The 21,352-nt window shown below is 37.3% G+C and overlaps 1 protein-coding gene across 2 annotated transcripts in view; it reads left to right on the top strand.

Annotated features, from left to right (window-relative positions):
* LOC131061509 (ninja-family protein 8) overlaps positions 1-21,352 on the top strand; it is a 91,526-nt gene that overhangs the window by 5,801 nt on the left and 64,373 nt on the right. Inside the window, exon 2 of one of the 2 annotated variants that reach the window (XM_057995227.2) lies at positions 12,254-13,596. In XM_057995227.2, the coding sequence (XP_057851210.1) occupies positions 12,318-13,596 (1,279 nt within the window). In that variant the 5' untranslated portion in view covers positions 12,254-12,317. Of the gene's footprint in view, positions 1-12,249; positions 13,597-21,352 lie in introns of both variants that reach the window. The other variant, XM_057995226.2, reaches the window with a different exon arrangement.

Raw genomic sequence — 21,352 nt, 5'->3', positions numbered from 1 at the left:
CATGAATCACAAAACCATCTGGCTGCTCAATAAAAACTTCTTCTTCAATTACACCATTCAAGAATGCTGTCTTTACATCCACCAGATGTAATTTCCACCCTTTAACTGCTGCAATAGCAATGATAGTTCAGATAGAAGTGTACCGAGCTATAGGAGCAAAGGTCTCCTCATAGTCTATACCTTCCTTTTGAGAAAAACCTCTAGCTACGGATCTAGCTTTATATTTTTCAATACTCCCATCAGCTGCATGTTTAATTTTGAACAGCCACTTAGAAGAAACAATAGATTTACTTTTGGGCCTAGGAACTATGTCCCACACATCATTCTTGATTATGGATTGGTACTCCTCCATCATGGCATCCTTCCATACTTGCTGTTTTGAAGCCTCCTCAAAACTTGAAGGCTCAAATGCTATAATATGACTCATCAAAGCACCATATCCTGCAAACTTATGAGGTCTTTTACTTTTCCTGAAGGTGCCACGTGGGGATGCATATTTTTCAGCCTCTTGCATAGTATGCCTGACCCACAAAGGTCTCTTCTTATCAGCTGAAGCATTACTTGAACCAGTAGTAGTATCTATAGGATCAACAGGATCAACAAAATCTTCTAACTCTGTAGTCTCCCTCTGAATCTTTGAAGGGGAATCCGGGACAACCATATCCATATTTTGAGAAGGCACAAAATCTTTTCTATCAATTTCCATATTAGATTCTTTAGACTTTTTGCAAGCTACATCTTCTTCAAAAGAGACATCTCTGCTGATTTCATCTGCTTTTGACATGGAATGTAAATTCTGTATGCTTTTGATGATTCACTATAACCAACAAAAATGCCTTTCTTTCCTGAAGGTTCTAACTTAGTTCTCTTATCTTTTGGAACATGAATATACATTGGACATCCAAAAATTTTGAGATGACTAATATCTAGTTTAGAATCTGTGAAAGCTTCTTCAGGTGTCATATTATCTAGAATTTGATGTGGACTACGATTTTGAACATAAACAACTGTCCTGCAAGCTTCTGCCCAAAGAAATATTTGAAGACCTTGATCGTGGATCATGGCCTTCACTGCCTCAACAATAGACCTGTTCTTTCTTTCAGCAATTCCATTTTGTTGAGGATTATAAGTGACACAAAACTCCCTCTCAATCCCAGCTTCAATACAATCTTTTTGAAACAAACCAGAAGTATATTCCCCCCCATTGTCAAATCTTAAAACTTTGATCCTCTTATCAAACAGATTTTCAACAAGAACTTTAAATTCTTTAAATTTGGATAGCACTTCATCAGACTTTTTTAGATTTTAGAAAATAAATCCATGACTTATGAGATAAGTCATCAATGAAAGTAACATAATACCAAAAGCCACTTAATGAAGCAACCGACATAGGACCACACAAATCGGAATGAATCAGCTCTAGGACATCTTTAGCTCTACTTCCACTACTATGAAATGGATGTTTAATGTTCTTACCTAGAGCACATCCTTTGTAGACGCCCTCATGATCTTGATTCAGCTTAGGAAGGCCAACTACCACCTTCTCCATGGAAGACAAGGTACAAGGTTTTGAAATTTAGATGAGCAAATCTTTTGTGCCACAGTTCACTTGTACTTATTGAATTATGTGCAAAAACTTGAATAGGATGAGCTGAAAGTCTATAAAGGTTGTCATGGCATACACCAATCTCATAGGCTGTTATAAAGCTTGTGTTCTTCTTCCATGCAAAGACTTTTCCATCAGCAAATGCAACATTATAACCTTTATCTTCCAATGCTGAAATGGAAATCAGATTCCTCTTAATTCCAGGAACAAACAGAACATCACTCAAGTGAAGAGGAACACTTGAATCTAAATGAAATGAAGTGGAACCAACACCCTTCATAGAATAGGAAGCATCATCACCAATGATAGCTTGTAAGTGAGAGTCTTTTCCTTTCAGATTAGAGAGATGCTCACGATAACCTATAATATGGCGGGAGGCTCCACTATCAATAAGCCATGTATTGCCGTCAATAGGAATATTACTGGAGAGAGCAGAAATAAATAAGAACCCCTCGTAATTTTCACTAGACTCTCTATGAGGAGAAACATTTTCAACATTTGTTGCAGCAGCTTGATGCTTGGGTCTCGAAGGACATTCTCTAGCAAAGTGACCAAACTTGTCACATCTGAAGCATTGTACCCTAGAGAGATCCTTTCTTTTCTTAGATTCAGGAGCTGAATCAAAATTCCTCTCTCTGTTCCTTTTGAAGTTTCCTTTCCTTCCTTTTCTTTTAGAAGTATGGACAGGAAGAACATGATCTTCTTCATGATGAGATTTACGTCCAAATCCTTTTGCCTCCAATCTGCATTCCTCTTGAATGCAATCAGCTCTCAATCGATCAAACTTGGGTGATTCATTTCTTCCACTAATATCTTGAATGAAGGATTCCCAAGAGTGAGGAAGGCCATTCATGGCCAGCATAACCAGATCTTTATCCTCAATAGAATCTCCAATACCATTGAGTTGATCCTTCAATTTTGTAATCTTCATAAAGAAAGAAACAATAGATTCACCTCTAGCGATTTTGATATGGAGTTGACATCTCAATGCTAGAGCTCTACTAGTATTGTTGAATTCGTACAAACTTTGAAGACACTCGAACATCTCTTTGGCTGAATCCAACTTGGATATAACAGGTACCAGATGATCCTTAACAAAATCAATCTGTATCTTTCTTGCCATGAAGTTATTCTTTCTCCATTGTGCTTTCTCAGAATCATCAGAAGGTTCATCTACAACAAACTTCACGAAGTTGAGAAGATTATTCTCTTCAAGCACAATGAGGACTTTGAACTTCCATGAAGTATAATTAGCTGCACCATCCAACCTGTCTTCAACTTTGAGTCCATTCACCATTGTTGAACCTTGAAATAAACAAGCTAGGATAAAGCAAATAATATTTCAAAACTAAACATTCTGGTTCTGGATCTTTTCTTTAGACCCGCTCTGATACCATGTTAAAATTGAACCAGAAAGATAAATCTCAAAATCTGAAACTAGAAATCTTATAAGAACAAGATACACAAAAATTTTATCTCGGGAAAATCCTCCACTTGAAGGTGAAAAACCCAGCCACACCAAAAATCAAAATTTATTGAAGGCACAAATTTAAATACAGAGCTCTCAACCTTAACAATCAATCATCTAATCATGATTGATAGCACTTAACAAACAAGAGAAGAAGCCGATAATATCTCAGAAAACTGAAGGCTTCTACAAATCTGCTAGCAAATAGAGTTGCTGAAGAAGATAAAAAACAAAAATCTTCACACATGCCGATGATCACCCCTGCATGTGAATAATTATAACCTTTCTTTTGAACTTCACACACCTCCCAAATACAATCCGCAATACTCCATAATGACAAAGCAAGACCCGAATATGAATATCGCGAAGGTAGACTAAGAGCCAACACTTCACATGTACGATACCCAAAAAGTGACAGTTACATTGTAATACGTTTCATAAACCAATGTCAACTGAGACACAAAGGCAAAGAAAAACTGAACCTCTCAACGGATAAGATACGAAGAGAAAGAAAAAGAACGCTTTTCCAGCTAGCACCTAGGTTAGTGATGGTAAACAAAGAACCTGTTACATAAACAACTATATTGAAGCAAATAAGGAACCGACTTAATACAATAAGGACGAATAATGAAGACAGTAATACAACCATTGCAGATAAAATGAAGTCTCCTGCAACTACAACCATTAACATCTTGAGGCTAGAAGATTTGTCGATAATGGTGCACTGTTAGGAAGCTCTATGGAGATCTTTCTAGGTGACAAGTTGGTACACATAGCTTGTTGCAAAATAGAAAGCCAACACAAGACCACACTAATGCATTGTTGAAGAGCAAGATCTTGTTCAAGCGAAGGGTCTCAAGCTTGGAAGATCCTTTGATAATGACAAAAAAAGCTTGAAGAATGTTAGGAAGCTCAGTGATGAGTTGTTGACCTTCTTTGATGCATCTAATTTTTTGATGAGCAGACAAACCTATAAGGATTGAAAGAATTCTTGTGAGACTTTATCTTCAATCTTAAGCTAGTGAAGATGTGCCTTGATTAGAGCTCTATGCCAAAATGATGATCAACAATTTACTTATGTTGACAAAGTTTGTCAACTCCCAATTGAAGAGTAGGCAAAAATGGTCGTCTTGTATGAATTATAGCAAAAAAGTGCTAGTTGTTTATGCGTTTTTTATGACACCTCAAACTCAAAATAAAATACCAAGTATTCTATAGAAACCTCATATTTTATACAACGTGATCAAATGAGATGACTCCAAGGTTTACAATGCGATTAATGCAACTTAATGCTTGGGATAGACTCAGTGTATATGATGTGATTTTGCTAGAATCACAAGGGGACTTACGTTTTGCTTGAACTCTGCTGGAACATAGACTCTATACTATCTTGCTTGGAAAATAAAGACAAGAGATAAGGCTTAAGAGATTTAATCTACTCCTAAGAACAATGATGATACTTAGACAAATTCCCTCAAACTAAGCTTGCTTCGTCGTGATGACAACAACCACACAAACTTGATGCAATCTTCTATGGAAATGGAAGATCTTCACATTGCGAATACATCACCCAAATACCCAATCCTGGCGCAACTTAAATAAGTATCCACAATCGAACTTAGCACAATGATTAGGCTCAGGCTAACTTTACACTGCAACTTACAATCAACAAACTACAAAAAGTATGAACCAAGGAATTCATCACAATATCTTCATAAACGTCCACCATGATCAATGAACTCTAATTATTCTTGAGAAGTAACAAAAAACCATGCATCATGTAGAAACAACACATTGAAATCCACCACTCTTCAATGACAATCATGTATTAACAAGTCTTGGCAGCAAGCCCTTCTTTCCTCCTTCTATGCTACTTCTACTTCTACCAACTATTAACTAATGAACTATGAACCTTTACAAATGAGAAGGCAAAGCCTTATATAGAGGCCTCATTACATTTTGAAGGCTCAGATTGATTCTCAAATCAATGACCAAGATCTTACAATAAAACCTTGATTAGGGTTTATTACAACAAACTCCATTCGACCAATGAAATAATTACCATTACAATGGACGCATGTCCTCCTTTGAATTCCAACCAATAGGAATTGATGTTAGGTACATAAAATAATATTTGATGAAGCACCATGTGTCACTTGCTCCACCCTTGCATGGGTCAGGTTTAATGTATCTGGATGTGCTGATTTAGAAGAACTTGATTGGCTTGATGATGACTGGATGCCAACTCATCATGCACGACATGTAGATCATCCCAAGGTGATTGTGATGGGGCAATATCTCTTGATACTCAACATTATCCAAGCCCAACATGGTGAAGATGGATCATATTCCCAAATTGTATCATCTTCGTGTGATCAAGTATCTAACTTTGATTAACTCCTCTGAAACTATCTTTCATTCCTTTATCACATTTCACCTTGTTGAGACATGGACCAGCTAGGACTTGAACCTAGGACCTTCCATACGTTGTTGGAGTGCTCTACCACTGAGCTACTTGCCCCTCTTGGACTAGTCCATCGTCGGTCCAGGTGTGGCTTATTTCCAACACCAACACCCCCCCTTATGCCACACCTCTCGTGTGCTTGGGGCTCCTAGCCTGGACCTGGCTCTGATACCATGTTGAGAGATGGACCAGCTAGGACTTTAACCTAGGACCTTACATACGCTGGTGGAGTGCTCTACCACTGAGCTACTGGCCCCTCTTGGACCAGTCCATCGTCGGTCCGGGTGTGGCTTATTTCCAACACCAACACGCCTTTCCATCATCATGTTTTGGAATCTTTATTCTTGTGAAGAAATTCAACTTCATGATTTTGATATAGACTCTGTGATATCTATGCTAGATCCTCCCTTTGTTCATGATGTGCTTGGATAGCTTGCCTTGATGTGGGGAAGTATCTCCATATGTATGTGGTGTATATGCATGAGGAAGTTTAGATTTCCGATTTGTCAAGGAGTGGAAAAACGATAGGCAAGTTTCCTTTGTTTTGTAAACTTGGCCAAAAAAAAGTGGAAATTCGACCATGAGGAGGAATTTTTTTATATTTTCATGCTTTAAAACTTTGTTCAACTTTTACCTCCAAGAGTGGAAATTCGAATGGTAGGAGGAAACTAGGAAATTTCCATTCTTCCCTCTTGACCTTCCATTTAATTAAGTTACCTCGATTCATCTCCCAAGAGTGGAAAATTGATAGGTAGGAGGAAACTAGGAAGTTCTTGGTTTTTTATCCTTCCCTGTTTGATTTCTCTTGCATCATTTATCAATTTATCTAGAGGGTGGAAAATCTACCTCTAGGAGGAAACTAGGAAGTTTACTCTTCTTCATTTTTCATTTGCAAATTTTCACTTAGAGTGGAAATTCGACCCTTAGGAGGAAGATTCCACTTGCACTTCCTTTTCTTCAATTACACTTGATAATTTGCTCAATTTCAAAGGGTGGAAAGCTGACCCTAGGAGGAAACTAGGAAATTTTCCTTTCCTTTATATTCCATTCAACACTTAATCTCCAGGAGTGGAAATTCAAATCTCACAAGGAAATTCCAATTTTATTGCTTTAAAATTTCACTTTCTTTTTCATCACTCTTGACAACTTCGCAATATGACTACATTTGACAATTTCTTACAACCCCTAGCAATTTGTCCTCAAACTCAATCCTAACACTCTACCATGGATTCTGGGCTCCAACTAAACCTTCTCATACACAAAGGCTAAAGACTATGACCATTGCCAAGCTAGGACAAGTAAACCTAAAACGACTCTAAAAAATGAAAAGTGGAGGGTCCCCATTTGCAATGGGGCGATGTGTGAAAATGTCACAACACTAGCTAGCAACCATAGATGTGTAAAATGTAGGTGTGCTTGATAGCATCATTCCACCACTTTTTTTAGCTAGTCCCATGCCAAGTATTTGGTTCCAAATTCAAAACAAGGACATGCATATGCACAAGAGTTGGCTTCTGAGTTAGCAATGACATGTTGAGAAAAAATATGTTTTCCCCACATTGGGTTTAACAAGTTGCCATTTAATGCAAAATCTGGTTCAAAAGTGACATCTCATACTAGGGCTCCATTGGCAAAAGGAAATGAAGGTTGAGCTGATAGCATGCGTCTATCAAGCTGTTTGAGAACCCTTATAGATCTAGTTCGAAGGTTTGACCATGTGTTCCAAGTTATTTGGCTGTGATGTTGGCCAACATTGGGATCATAAAGTCCTAATTTATTGTGCATGTAGTACTAAGCTTCTCTTTTTCCAGCTTATATTTTGTGGAAAATTAAAGGTAGAATATAATACTAGAGGTGGGCTTCATTCCTTAATATGGTTTAACTTGATTTTATTGCAAGTTGCTCTTATTGTGAAACATAGGGGTGGGCTTTTATCCATGCATTGCGATAAGTGTGACCCCTATCTCAAAGCGTATCTATGGCCAAGGAGCCTTTGTGGTATGGAACTCCTCATTCCTTGGCACTAGAGCCAAAGTTGTTGGTGACATCTTTTGTTATGTTGTTATACTCTTTGGCTTTATAAACATTGGAACTACTTACCAAAGGGCAATGCATTTAATCTTCCATGATATCATGCATAATATTATAGAAGATTATGTTGATGATATACTTGGATTATCAAGATGAAAGCTTATCATATCCATGACCTAAGGTTTGTTTTTGAACATCTGTGGTAGTACCGAGTAAGACTTTATCCAAAGAAGTGTGTCTTTGGTGTTGATGGAGTTAGAATTTTGAGATTCATTGTCTCATGACATGGCATTGAGGTAGATGCTAAAAAGATTGATGCTATTGTTAATATGCCACCTAAAAACATTAGTCAATTATGAAGCTTACAAGGTCATATTCAATCTACAAGTCAATCTATTGCACACTTTGTTGACTGCACATTGTCTTTTACATGACTACTTAGGAAAGATATCAAGTTTGAACAGAATGAGGATTGTTAAAAAGATTTTGACAAAATTAAAGAATACTTGTTGCTTTGCCTCATCATGATGCCTATCATTCATGGGAAACCTGTAATGTCCCCAAGTAAGTTTAACCAATTAAGACATCATAAATTCTAGATTCTCAAACAATAGAAAGGTAAAACAGAAATTAACCTCAAAGTGGGGTTCAATTTTTAAACCTTATTACCAATGTAAGTTCGGAAAAGATTACGCTTCTGAATAGGATTCTTTGATACCTCAGAGTGACGACTTCCCTCAGGGTTTTTGGATCCAAGCCCAGGCCTAATTTTGGGACGACACCCTCAAGGACTTACATAGGTCGCTGATCTCTACCCATCTTGGGATAGACGCCCGATGGTTTTACACAGGCCTTTCCCTATTCATTCATACAATGTATATTTTAATAGTATGATCTTGAATAGGACGCTTTGATACCTCAGCGTGACGACTCCCTCAGGGTTTTTGGATCCAAGCCCAAGCCTAATTTTGGGATGACACTCTTAAGGTCTTACATGGGTTGCTGATCTCTACCCATCTTGGGATAGACGCCCGATGGTTTTACACAGGCCTTTCCCTATTCATTCATACAATGTATATTTTAATAGAAGTAATGAAATTATTAACGGTGCAAAAGTCTGATTGAATTATTGTCAATGAAATCTGATATAATGATTGTCTTTAATAGTCATGAAATAATTGCTATTCCTATATGATCATGCAGTGAAGATATGAGGACTATCTCTTATTCGAATAACTATGCCCAATTGACGTTTGCACCCTGTTATAGTGCGTACTTCACCCTGTTGCAGGGCGGATAATATCCCTCAGCGTTTTGAATATACTCTCCTAATAATTCCTCCCCTTTATATCTCTCAATTTGAGGGAGAGGTCACACCTCTTCATCATGTATGCCCTTTGGCAAGATACATACCCTTTCACCATTAGCACCTTTTGAAAGAGTGCAACTCTTCATTATTTCTACCCTTTGAAAGGGACACAACATTTCATAATCAGATCTGCACTTATTATTTAAATCAGATCTGCACTTCTCATTTCCAAATTATCCCCCCTCTTAAATGAGATTTTCTTCTCCCTTTTATATCTCATTGTTGAGGGAGTCACAACTTTTCCTTTCATGTCTTTTGACTTTTCATTAACTTAATTAATTTTTAATTAATCATATTTAATTATATTATTTTATATTTTAATTTTATTTTTATCATTTATTATTAAATTCTATTTCAAAGTGGGGACATTACAAAACCTCTATTATTATATGTTTCTGCGACTAATATAGCTGTTGGTGGACTAATAGTGCAACATGATGCAAATGGTAAAGAGCATGCCATCTGCTACATTAGTCATACCTTGCTAGACCATGAGACATGTTATACTCCTCTAGAGAAGCTTTGTCTAATAGTGGTATATGATTTGCAAAAGTTAAGTTATTGTATGATACATTTTGAGACTCATTTTATTGTTAAAGCTGACTACTTGAAGTAATGCTAGAAAAATCTCATTTTTCGTGTTGTGTGCAGTCGTTTATGATCCTTTGTCATGCTCCCTTTTTGAGCTAAGGAAATAATTTATAATATAACTTAAGTTGTCTGAATAACTTTATGTTATAACATTGCAAAAAGGATGACTTATGTTTTATTATTAGAATGACATACCTAGAAGTGATATTATAAATTGTTTTTGTATGATAAAAAGTGTCTATAGGAGAAAGGAGCCAGTTGAAATTTTAAATTAAAAAGAAAAGGAAGTTCAGAATTCTAGAAACTTCTAGGAGGCTTAATTAGTAAATTAAGGATTATTAAAGGAGCAGATTGGCTAGGAAAAAGATCATTCTAAATATTTTGTTAGTTTGATTTTTCTAATTATTTTGGACCTTGTGTTCATATATTTGCTCCCAAGGATGAAAACCCTTGGTGTGAAGGTGAGTGGAGGACAAAAACTTTTTGTTTTTTAGGTAGGCTGAGAACGAAAACCCTCATGTCTATGATGGCAGGTTTACTCCGGGATCACATTGGCACTGATTGAGAAGGTTTCCATATTCTTTTGGTTTGTGTGTTGTGTATTCAGATTTTGGTTGAGGCTTGAGCTATTTTCAGATTTGTGGTTTTGTGTTGAATGTTTCATATTTCACTGTAAGGAAGGATTAGTATCAGTTTTGTATTGGGGTGCTGCCTATTTCATTATATTGTAGTAATAGTGCTGAAGGTTCAATCTCATTACAATGTTGAGTTTGCATATTTTATATTTCAGATATTAATGCTTTTTTTGTTTTTGTGCTGTACCTTTTCTGTTATTACAAGGAGGCATCAAATGCCTTAATTCATGCCATTCCCTTTAGTCAATGTTAAGTAGTATTTTTCCGTACAAGTTGTGTACTGTTGCCATGCCATGAGTAATCTGGTATTGCAAGTTTGGATAGAATTGCATATTTTGATGTTGCTGGTTTAACTTTTATGATGGATCACAGCTATAACCCATAGTTTGCCGAGTCAATTTAAGATGATTTAGCATCCCACTAGGCTGCCGTACAGAAATAAGAGTCTGCATGAATTAGCACAGCAGTTTGGGAATCTTGTGGGATATGCACCATGCATGTTTAAGTGGATAGCAAGAAATAAGGTTTGCCATAAGTTTCTTGGGAGGTGCAGCATGTTAATTATTAATTTGGGAAGCCAAATCAATGAATAGCAATGCTAAATATTATTTAAGCTGCTGAATTCTTCTTGGGTATGCATTGCACCATTACATATATGTTGTTGTATTTACTTGGAAATCTTGACTAAGCAACTGTATGGTCTGTCCTGGTGATTTTGTCATTTGGGAATTCTTTCAGTTCGCTACATTTGTTTTCTATCTTGCCATTCTATCATTTTCTGGGAGTAACATTTGGTTCATTGCTCACTGCAATTTCTGGACTGTTATTGCTGAATTTTTTTTGTCACCACATTTACTATTTAATCTCAGCTAGCATACAGCTCAGACCATGCCAAATGGCAATAATCCAACTGGTCACTAAACTATGTAAGTTCTATATATAAGAATATAGTTTTGGTGATTTTCTATCTCATTTCAGCTGCTCAGTCTTGTTTTTCAATTGGTAACATTGCCATTGAAAATGTATTCTAGAAGTTACATATTCTTTGATTTCAAGCTGAACCTTAAGGATTTATTTGTAATTTCTCCACCATAATAATTAGTATTTCCTCATGTAAATTTCTATGTGGTTTATTGCTAGAATAATAAAATTTATAGCTGGTTTAAGTTTTGTATGTTTGGAAGCCATCGCCACTAGCTCATTTTTTGAATTGATATTGGAATTGGATTATGGAAGGTTACCGTCAAATTCCTTATTAATATTTGCATTGGCATCGTAAAAGAGGTTGGATGACTTAGTCGCCAAGATTTACACATCATTATTCGGTTTGGTAGTTACATGCATTATTCTGGAAGGCTTGCTGCTAGAAGTGAGATTAGTTGGCTAAGATTCACATCCTGGTTATTTTATGCTCTCATCTTGACTACATTGGGATCTCTGTGATTAGAAAGTGCTAGGAATAATGTTTCGCTTTGGAAAATTTCCTAGAGAGCTAATATTGTGGTTAGGGACATTACATCCTTACTAATTTTGATCTAAAATTTTACTCAAAAATCTATCAAAGTACAAGTCATTGTCAACCAACTATTTGATGCTCTTCGTCTCACTCATGATTTTATAGATACATCCATTTTTAATAGCATATCTTACAAGCTAATTCATCCAACACATGAATTATGTTGTTTGACGACTCAATGTATGAAAAGCCCAAGTGTAGGGTGATCCTCATTTCCCATTTGTGAGACTCTCATTCCACTCTCTTCTATTTCAAAGTTCAAAATATTTGCCAGAATATTCAATGTCTTGGACATGTGGTCCTTTTGGATTCTACATATGCATAAGCTCTAGGGGTGCTTTGAACTCCAAATGTACTGTATTCTGTAATCTTTTATCTATGGATTGTATAGTTATATGTTAGTAGGGAGAATACGGTAAACAGTATTCAGAAAAGCAAGGATAGCAGGATGAAAAACATATGGCATGTGGTTTTCATGGATTTCAATTAGCTGGTTGTTTTGGTGATGATCTTGGCATTCATGTTTTGATGTTGAAAACCGACAAATTTACCACATTTTATTTTTGCAGATAGATTCACCTGATGAATCATTATCTTGTAAATTGAGCAACTCATAAAAAGTCAAAGTGCAGAAGCAATGGGAGACAGTAGAGAGTGCAATCAGATGGGTTCTTCGGAAAATATGGATGATGATAGTGGTCTTGAGCTCAGCTTGGGTCTATCTTGTGGAGGGTTTGGCTGTAAAACAAAGGTTAAAGATGCTGTGAAGGAGATCTATTCAGAACAGGGAGCTGGCGACCAAGTAAAAAGTGGAAAAAATAGTGGAGATACATTTGTAAAAGTTGACCTTTGTGCTAACACTGCCAAAGAGGATAATGCAGTTAAGCAATCAAATGAGCCAGTTCCTCCAGTACAAGAGAGTTTTTGGATGAATCTTGGAAAGGCTACGGCAAAAGAAACTGAGAATTCAACAGAAATGCATGCGAATCAAGTCCAGTTTCCAGGTTTTAGAGAGCCATGGTTCACAGGGGAAACTTCTATACAGGGACAAAAATCATCTGCAGACACAGAGAAAGCTAAAAGAGATAAGCAAGATAGAATGACAATATTTAACCAGCAACAGGAAGTACAGGAACCGGAAATCACAAGAGAGTCAGCTGAAGAAAAGTGGCAGGAGGCAAGGAAAAAGCGGAAAATGACTGTCGAGGAACAGAAGCAACAGACTAAAGGTGATAAAGAAGATGATAGGGATGATCCACATTGTAAGTCCAAATCAGGAATTCCTTCTCAATTGAAAAGTTCTCCCATTTCTGCAAACACACAGGATGCTTCCTCATCTGAGAATGAAGACACTGCAGATTCTGAAGTAGAGGCTTCTATGTTGAGGACAGTATCTCCTATCGTAAAGTACAACATGAAACAACCCATGCCTTCAGTAAGTGAAGTTTCAGATAAAAATGAAAATCAAATGCCTATTACAAGGACCATGGTAATTGGAAGTGACATAAATAAAGAACATAACAGTACATCATTTATGCCACCTGTTGCCATAGCAAGCACACCACTTCCTTACTCTCTTCCATCCTTTAATGTGGGGCATGCACCTTACTCTCATTCCTTTCAGGTGGCTAATAATCCCAGTGTTGCATTTTCAGCTGGGTTCTCATTGCCATACCTTATGCAATTTGCACCACCAACAGTAAATGGACCAGATAGATCTACTGTTCATCCTGTGAATTCCACTGGTGTTCAGCTACCTCCTAATTATTCACCATACCAACTTCCAGCCCTTGAAACATCACCATCTTGGGTGTCAGTTTCACATTCTCATCAACCTCTTATGTTTGGATCAAAAACCATTGGAGGCACAAGGAAGTCTTCAGAGCATGCAGATGATGAGTCGAAGATTTCTCAAGGTGAACAGTAATATCTATTTTTAATAATATGATCTTGAACTTTCAATGTTATTGTATGTATTTGAGGACTGGCATGAATCACATGCTTTTTTTTTGTAGCTGCAGTCATTTCTGTCACTTGTGTTTTTCTTTTGATTTCTATGTTTATGACGGCATGCCAAAAGATAAAGATATTTTCAATTCCTTGGAATATAATTGGGAACACAAAAAATGCATAAATAAAAATTAAAAAAGAAAAAATGAAAAAACGAGAAATAATTGATGTTTTTTTAACATATAAAGCCATCCTAATTGCATAGAGAGTGAGAGAGTGAAAGTAAATTGGATGTGCCCTAGGAATATTGAAATATGGGTATTTCTCATTAATTTTGAGATCATTGATTACCGATAATCATCATAATTGTAACATAAAGTCTCTTTAACAATGTTAATAAATGACTCTGCCAGAACGATAATGAACCTTTCATGCATTAAATTATAAAACACAACTAAGATAAATAATACGGTAATAGCTTTTATCCCTAGCATTCTCCTTGACCATAAAGTCCAAGAGACTAATCTACACAGAAAATGGTAATGACAATTGATAACAAAAGTCTCTCTAACCCCTTAAAATACCTTTAAGTTTTAAGTTAACAGCAGTGGCAACAATTGTGCCTGGCATGTCAGGACAGCAATGTCCTGTCTTAACAACAATGTTTCATATTAATCATTTTGATCAGCAATATTTCTTATAATGTTGCAGCAGTGATGATTTCCAAATTAATTGATCACAGTATTATTAATGATGCTACTGAACACATTACTGATCAAGAATGATACAGATCATAATAGTAATAGAATACTACTGTTTGCAATCACAATACTAATAAGTTCTAATAATAAATGTTAGAGAAGCTAATATTTGGGATGACATTTGGCTAGAAAGAACCTAACCCAATGATTATGATGCTTGTTCCTCAATCAAGCCAGACTTAATTAATCATGTTGGTCTTTAAGTGGCTGATTACTGGACAAAAGATAGTAGGATTGGCAAGATTTGGAAGGATTTCTCCTTCCACTGTAGTCAGTCAGATTGGCTGGCTGTTAAAGACCTGATCAAGAGCCAAAGGGTTCCACATTATTCGATTTGAAAGGGAGGACAGATGGTGTGGATGGCCTCTTCTTCTGGGAACTACAGTGTTACTTCAGGGTACAACCCTTTGATTGCCTTTCCCACAGATGTTTTCAAATGGCACCTATTTGGAACCAATCTCTTCTACTAAAGCTCAACTTCTTTTGGTGGGCAACCTGTCAAAACAAGATCGTAAATGTGGATAACTTAATGAAGAGAGGTTTTATGATTCCCAGCAGGTGTTGCCTTTGTGAGCAAGTTGCTGAATCTGCGGTGCACCTATTCATTCATTGCACCTCTGCTAGTCAAAGTCTCAATAAGCTCATAAGTATGTTTGAACTCAGTTGGGATATGCCTGGCTCTATTCTTAACCTTTCTCTCTGCTGGTCAACCCCTTTCACTACCCTCTCGTAAAATAATTTTGTTCACAAGTGCTTCCACATTTTTCCTAGGGAATATGGCTGGAAAGGAATGCCAAAATTTTCAAAGACAAGTTCAAGAACCAAGAATCAGAGTATCAAAAAAATTGTTTCTCCATTCTGGAAAATGTTTCAGTTTCCAAACTCAAGGAGACTAAAGTCCCATCTTTTGAGATTGAACTCAAAATTGCTAGGAATTGGGGATCCTCTATCACTTCCATTGCCACCAACTCAAGGAGGGAGAAGAGAGAAGGTGTTAAATGGAAATGCCCAGACTCTAGATGGATAAAACTTAACTGCGGTGGAGCTTCTAAGGGTACTCCTGGACCTGCCAGTGGTGGTGGAATCTTAAGGAACGGCATTGGTCACTTTGTTGCTGCCTTTGCTGGGAGTCTTGGATGTCAAACTAATCAAGTTGCTGAAGCAATGGCTGCATTTTGGGGAATCATGATTGCTAATGAATTCAATATTCCTCAACTGAGATTCCCTCTTTATCACTAGTCGTTTGAAGACAATATCCTATCCACCTTGGAACATTTGATTCTTTGGAAAATTGTTAGGAAGGTCATTATGTCACATACCTGTTGTGACGTATTCACACATCGCCCCATTGCAGATGGGGACCCCTACTTTTTGCTTTCTAGGGTTAGTTTTCTTGGCTTAGTCTTTTAGGTTCTTGGCTATTGATCTTTGCAATAAAGTTGCCAGAATGCTTATTTGAATAGAATACTCTCGTTAGGTTGAGATGAACCAATGGGTGGCCCAGGTCAGGGTCTCTTTGAAAGCCCTCTTTAGGTCTGGCCTTGGTCTAGTTTTAGGGTTAAGTCTTGATTAGGATGATGAAGCAAAGATCAAGTGCAATTGTGAAGGAGAGAATGGAGGGAGTTAAAGATTTCTTCACTTAGTTTGATGAAGCTCTTTTACTCCTAGGCTTTGATTGGCATGGAACCGACCTATTTACCCTTAGAAAATGCCTAGTGATCAAGTCTTGACTTGAAAGATGGACAAGATGAAGATAAATTTGTGCTAAAAGGCCAAATTCGCTCTTGACCCTTCCAAAGGGTCTAGGGCTAATTCCTCCTAAACTCCCTTTGCCCTCCTAATTTGGATGAAATCTCACTCTGGAATGATTAATTGGGAGAAATTAGCTTGAATTCACCCTTGGAGATGCCTTGGACATATTTGGACTTGGAGATTTGGAGAGAAAGTCTTGAATTTGAGCACCCTTCCAAAGGGATAGGAGTGAATTCCTTAAAAATCCTCTTTTATGCCTAAGTTTAGACTATAAGTCTTGCCCCATGGCGATTGGAAGAATGTTGATGACTTGAAAGTGAATTGAGATCTAGTAGAATGCCTTTGAACCTTGAAAAGAGTAAGAGTTTGAGCTTAAAGAAGAATTTCGCTCCTGATCCTTCCAAAGGTACAAGAGTGAATTCTCCTAAAACATATATTTGCCCCTTGTTTAGGTCAAAGTCTTTGTTCCTATGGCATGATTGAGAGAGGATTAATGTATTGATGCCTTGAAAGCGAATTGCATGCACTTGGATCATGGAGGAGTTTGAAATTTGAGCTTAAAGAAGAATTTCGCTCCTGACCCTTCCAAAGGGTCCAGAGCGAATTCTCCTAAGAACCTCTCTTGGTCCTAACTTGGACTATAACCCTTGCTTCCAAGCCTTGACTGAATGAAGAATGATCGCTCCATGCCCTTCGAATGAGTTGCAACAATATTGGATGAGGAATTTAAGCCAAAACAAAAGCAAAATTTCGCTCCTGATCCTTCCAAAGGGTCCAGAGTGAAATCCTTAGAAAGGCCTAATTTCTCACCAAAAGCATTGAGTGGACATCGCTTTGAGGGTAAATGGACTTGATTGAGATGGAGGAAGGACCCAAAAGCTAAGTCTAAGAGCAAAGTCGAAGGAAATGATGAGAGTTTGAGTGCAAATAGCTATTTCGCTCCTGACTGTTCCAAAGGGTCCAGACAGAGCGAATTCTCTTGAAACCTCCTTTTGCTCCCAATTTACATCAAGCCTAGCATTGATTGGGGTTGATTGAACTTAGAGGCATCCTTAGACATGCATTTGAGTGAGTTGTGGTCACAAAGTGTGAAGAATTTGTGCAAAAATGCAAAATTCGCTTCTAACCCTTCCAAAGGGTCCAGAGTGAAATTCTTAGAGGGACATGTACCTTCCAAAGGTACCAAGGCGAAATTCTTGAAAAAGCTAATTCATCACCTCAAACAATTGAATGAATCCCCCTTTGAGTAGATTTGAAGGCAAATTAACATGATTTTGATGTGAGAAGGATTCAAAGGACAAATCTAAGACAAGATCATGAGAAATGTGAGGTAAATTGAGCAAAATGCCAAATTCGCTCCTGACCCTTCCAAAGAGTCCAGAGCAAAATTCCTTGGGAGAGAGGGTTTATCTAATGAATTTGTGTTGAAGGTCTTCTTAAAGGTGATTCTGGTGTTCGAACAATCCCAAGAACTATGAATTTGAGATTGCTTTCATTTGAAAAGTGAGAAAACTTGAAACAACTCCTAATTCGCTCTTGTACCTTCCAAAGTGTCCAGAGCGAAATTGATCCTACTGCCTTATTGTTGATGGTTTGAAGTGAGAAATACTATGTTAGAATGAATATATCATGTGTACTTAACACCATTTTTGTTTGTTTTGCAGATCAACAAAATCAAGTTGGAGGAAGATCAAGCCAGGACAAGGATGACTTCTTCAAACCTCATCATCATCAAGGACACCTTAAGTGCAAAGAAGAAGACTAAAGTGTTAAAGACTTCAAGTGTTCAAGGAATTGCAAGCAATAGAGCAAGCTATCCTCAGGGTCCTCATTCTACCACATTAAGAGATCACAAAATGTCAGAGGAAGGATCATACAAACATTTCAAGGCAATATGAGCTACCAGAAAAGGAGTGACTTGACCATGACTTCCTATCACTATTATGCAAAATTAAGAAGAGGCCTCATCAAGCACAAAAGAGTCAAGGAGAGGTACATCATTCATCAAGTACATCAAAGACGAAAGAGGATCAACCAAGGTCAGTGCAAGGGAACGTTGAAGAAGCAAATAGATTCAGAAGAGTTAATCAAAGTTAGCTTCTCATTATCACCACATTGAGTATCGAAAGAGATATGACGTTCCTTGACCAAGCACAAATGCAAGATAAGGTGGCATCCCAGTCGCTATTCCTCCAGTCAGAAAGCTCCACATTAGAGTGTCTAGATTCGATGTATCACGCTTATGCACGAAGGCACAAACTCCGATGTACCTACCCCTGTTTCCTATTTATTCTCATGCATTGAATGTAATTTTCTCATTGGCTAAGGGACGTTTGTTGTAACAAACCCTAATTAGGGTTTTCATCTTGTAATCCTAGCCATTGATTGTAAATCAATCAGAGCCATTGAAATGTAAAGAGCTCTCTATATAAAGCTCTGGCTCTTCATTTGTAAAGGTTAATAGGGGGTTAATAGTTAATAGCTAATAGTAAGTAGAATAGAATAGCAAATAGAATAGCAATTAGAATAGAATAGGATAAGGCAAGAGATTGTTGCCCAAAATTGTAAATAAACCTCATTTTGCATTGAAGTTAAGGTGAAATGTGTTGTTTCTTGCAATATGCATGGTTTCTTGTTGGATCTTCAAATTTGATGGTAGATAATTAGATTGAATAGAGAAAATTGTTGAATGCACTCGTGTGGAATCCGTCTAGTCCATACCACTAGCCTCTTACTAATTGTAAGTGCGCCCTGCGTGGTCAATTGGCATTGAATGAGCTTAATCTCGAATTGTTATGCATCCATTGTTCATACATTAACTTTAATGGTGATCAGTGTTTGATGGTGTAACGATTTGAACATATTCAAAGCGTTCCTTAGAAGAATGCACTGAGCTGGTGTCAAATTGTTTAGTTTGATGGTGAGGCCTAGCCCAGTAGGACTCCACCTAGTCGTTCATCTATCTTCTTACATTCTAGGTCTTAGATTAGATTCTCTAAACCCTACACCTTTTGTTATTTCTTTATTCTCTTAGTGAGTAGTTAGGACTCAAGTTCCAACTAATCAAGCATTCAAACAATCGGATGTAAGTCCCCTTGTGAATCCAGCATAATCACATCACACCAACAAAGCTTATCCACATGTAGAGACCCTACATATAAGAACCTTGGAGTTATTTTGATTGATCCTTAGGCAAATCTTCAGCATTCGAATAACTTTGTTCAAGAGAGGATAAGATACTTATGGTATTTTATTTTGTGTTCGCATGTGCTTAAGAAACACATCAACAATACCTATAGAGAAGGAAATAACGTCATTAACATGTGTACCAACTATGGGGTGAAGGTAGAAGATTTAAATGTTGGAAAGAATTGCTTTCCCTTCCAGTTGAAGTCAGGGAAGGCATAATCAAAGAAAAGGATGAATATCATTAAACCCATTATTTCCGTTCATTATGTAGCCTGAATAACTTCCACAAGGAAAAGGTCAAAGTGGCTATCTTACTAGATATGCTATGATTACTAGGCACTTGGACATATCTTTTTCCTGCTATGGGTTAATCACATGTATTCCTTCACTTCATATTTTCATAATCACTATATTTATCTTCTGAAATGCCAGAGTTCTAGAGGAATTCTTCTCCTTCATCCTTCCTAGGCTTTCAAGACAGCAAGGACATTTTCCTTAGGTTACTTTCTATGCGTGGTGACTGGCACTGTATTAAATCTTCATCTTGGGATGAGATTAGGAGGAATATTACCATTTGGAAGATCTTACATAGAGGTGGACTGACTTCCTTCCTGGAATAGATTAACAGGTACGATCCTGTGGTTTCATATGAGTTTGTTTGAAAGCTAGGGTGATTTCGGTGAGGGGGATCAGCTTCAAGGTGATAGAAGAAGGCATTGTTGGCATTGTTGCAGCCACTGGCCTAGCCATGAAAGGATTGAAAATCCACAAGGTCAGTAAATCCAAAAACAAAGAACATGTGGATGCTTTCCTTTGAGGTAGGGAGAGACTTGTGAAATTCTAGGCCGGTTATCTTTGTGAGGCCTTTTTATAAAGCATGGAATGAGGTAAGTATTACATTGATAAAATATTTTACCTTAGGCCATTACAACTGCATTTTCTTATACCACTTCCCTTTGCTTAATCATAAATGGTTAATCAATTTTCCTTTTTATATTCTTATGTCCCTTGAACAGTCTGTTCAGGATGTCTTAGTTGGGAATACTGATCTTCCCCTCCATCAAAGCCTTATATACAGGCCGGTTGAATTCAAAAAAGCTAGAGGCACCTCACTCAAAACTACAAAATGGGTCCAGATCATTAAGCATGACAAGCCCAACAAGGCTTCTTTGAGACCTAACTCTATTTCTTCCAATCCTTGCACTAATCCTATCCTGGTGGCCTCAATGGTCAAATGAAAGTCTCTGCTATCAATCCCTTGAATTTTGGTCCTGGGAATCCTGCCACCTCTAGTGACTGCTCAATTTCTACTTATGTTGAACTTCCAACCCAAGTGTTAATGATGCTAAATCTAAAGGCAAGTCCCTTATGGATGATGTGTAGCCCAAGGAGTGCTCTACCTTCTCTGAAGTTAAAGTTGTCGATGCTATCTTGGAGGAAACTAAACAAGACAATCTCGTCCAAGATAAGAAGGATAATTCTACTTGTTGGAATTATGAAGGCTTGGAGATTAAAATTAGAAACCTTGAGGACAATTTTGACATGCACTAGAATTTCTTAAGATGGTTCAAGAATGAAAATGAAAGACTAGAAGGAAGAATCACCTCCCTACAATTTTATTAGATGCGAGGAACCTGAAGCCAAGATCCACATCAAATTTTTGGAGTGGGAGAACTTCAAAATCTGTAGCCTTATGCTCACTTAGATCATGGACCTTAAGCAGAGAATGGTGTTGATGGGGAGACTGCAGGAGAAACCCTTATCATCCTTGGAGAATGTAATGCAGATTAGCAGAATCACAATCAAGAACCCTGCAGCTAGCATGAACATGCTACATGACTATATGCTCAAGAGGAAACGTCAGATGACTGGTGAAAGACATAGCAAAAGAACATGGTCCAATGCAAATAACTCTAAATAAGATATGATCAGTGTGGATAGTGAGATCATGAAGGAACATCTGGGCTTTCTCAGGAGCAAATTGAATGCTATAAAATGGCTGAAGTTTATGTCTTATAGC

Source organism: Cryptomeria japonica, chromosome 8 (assembly GCF_030272615.1).
Source record: "Cryptomeria japonica chromosome 8, Sugi_1.0, whole genome shotgun sequence".
Lineage (NCBI taxonomy): Eukaryota > Viridiplantae > Streptophyta > Pinopsida > Cupressales > Cupressaceae > Cryptomeria > Cryptomeria japonica.
The sequence above is the reverse complement of the archived record's forward strand: the minus strand, read 5'-3'. Positions and strand labels throughout refer to the sequence as shown.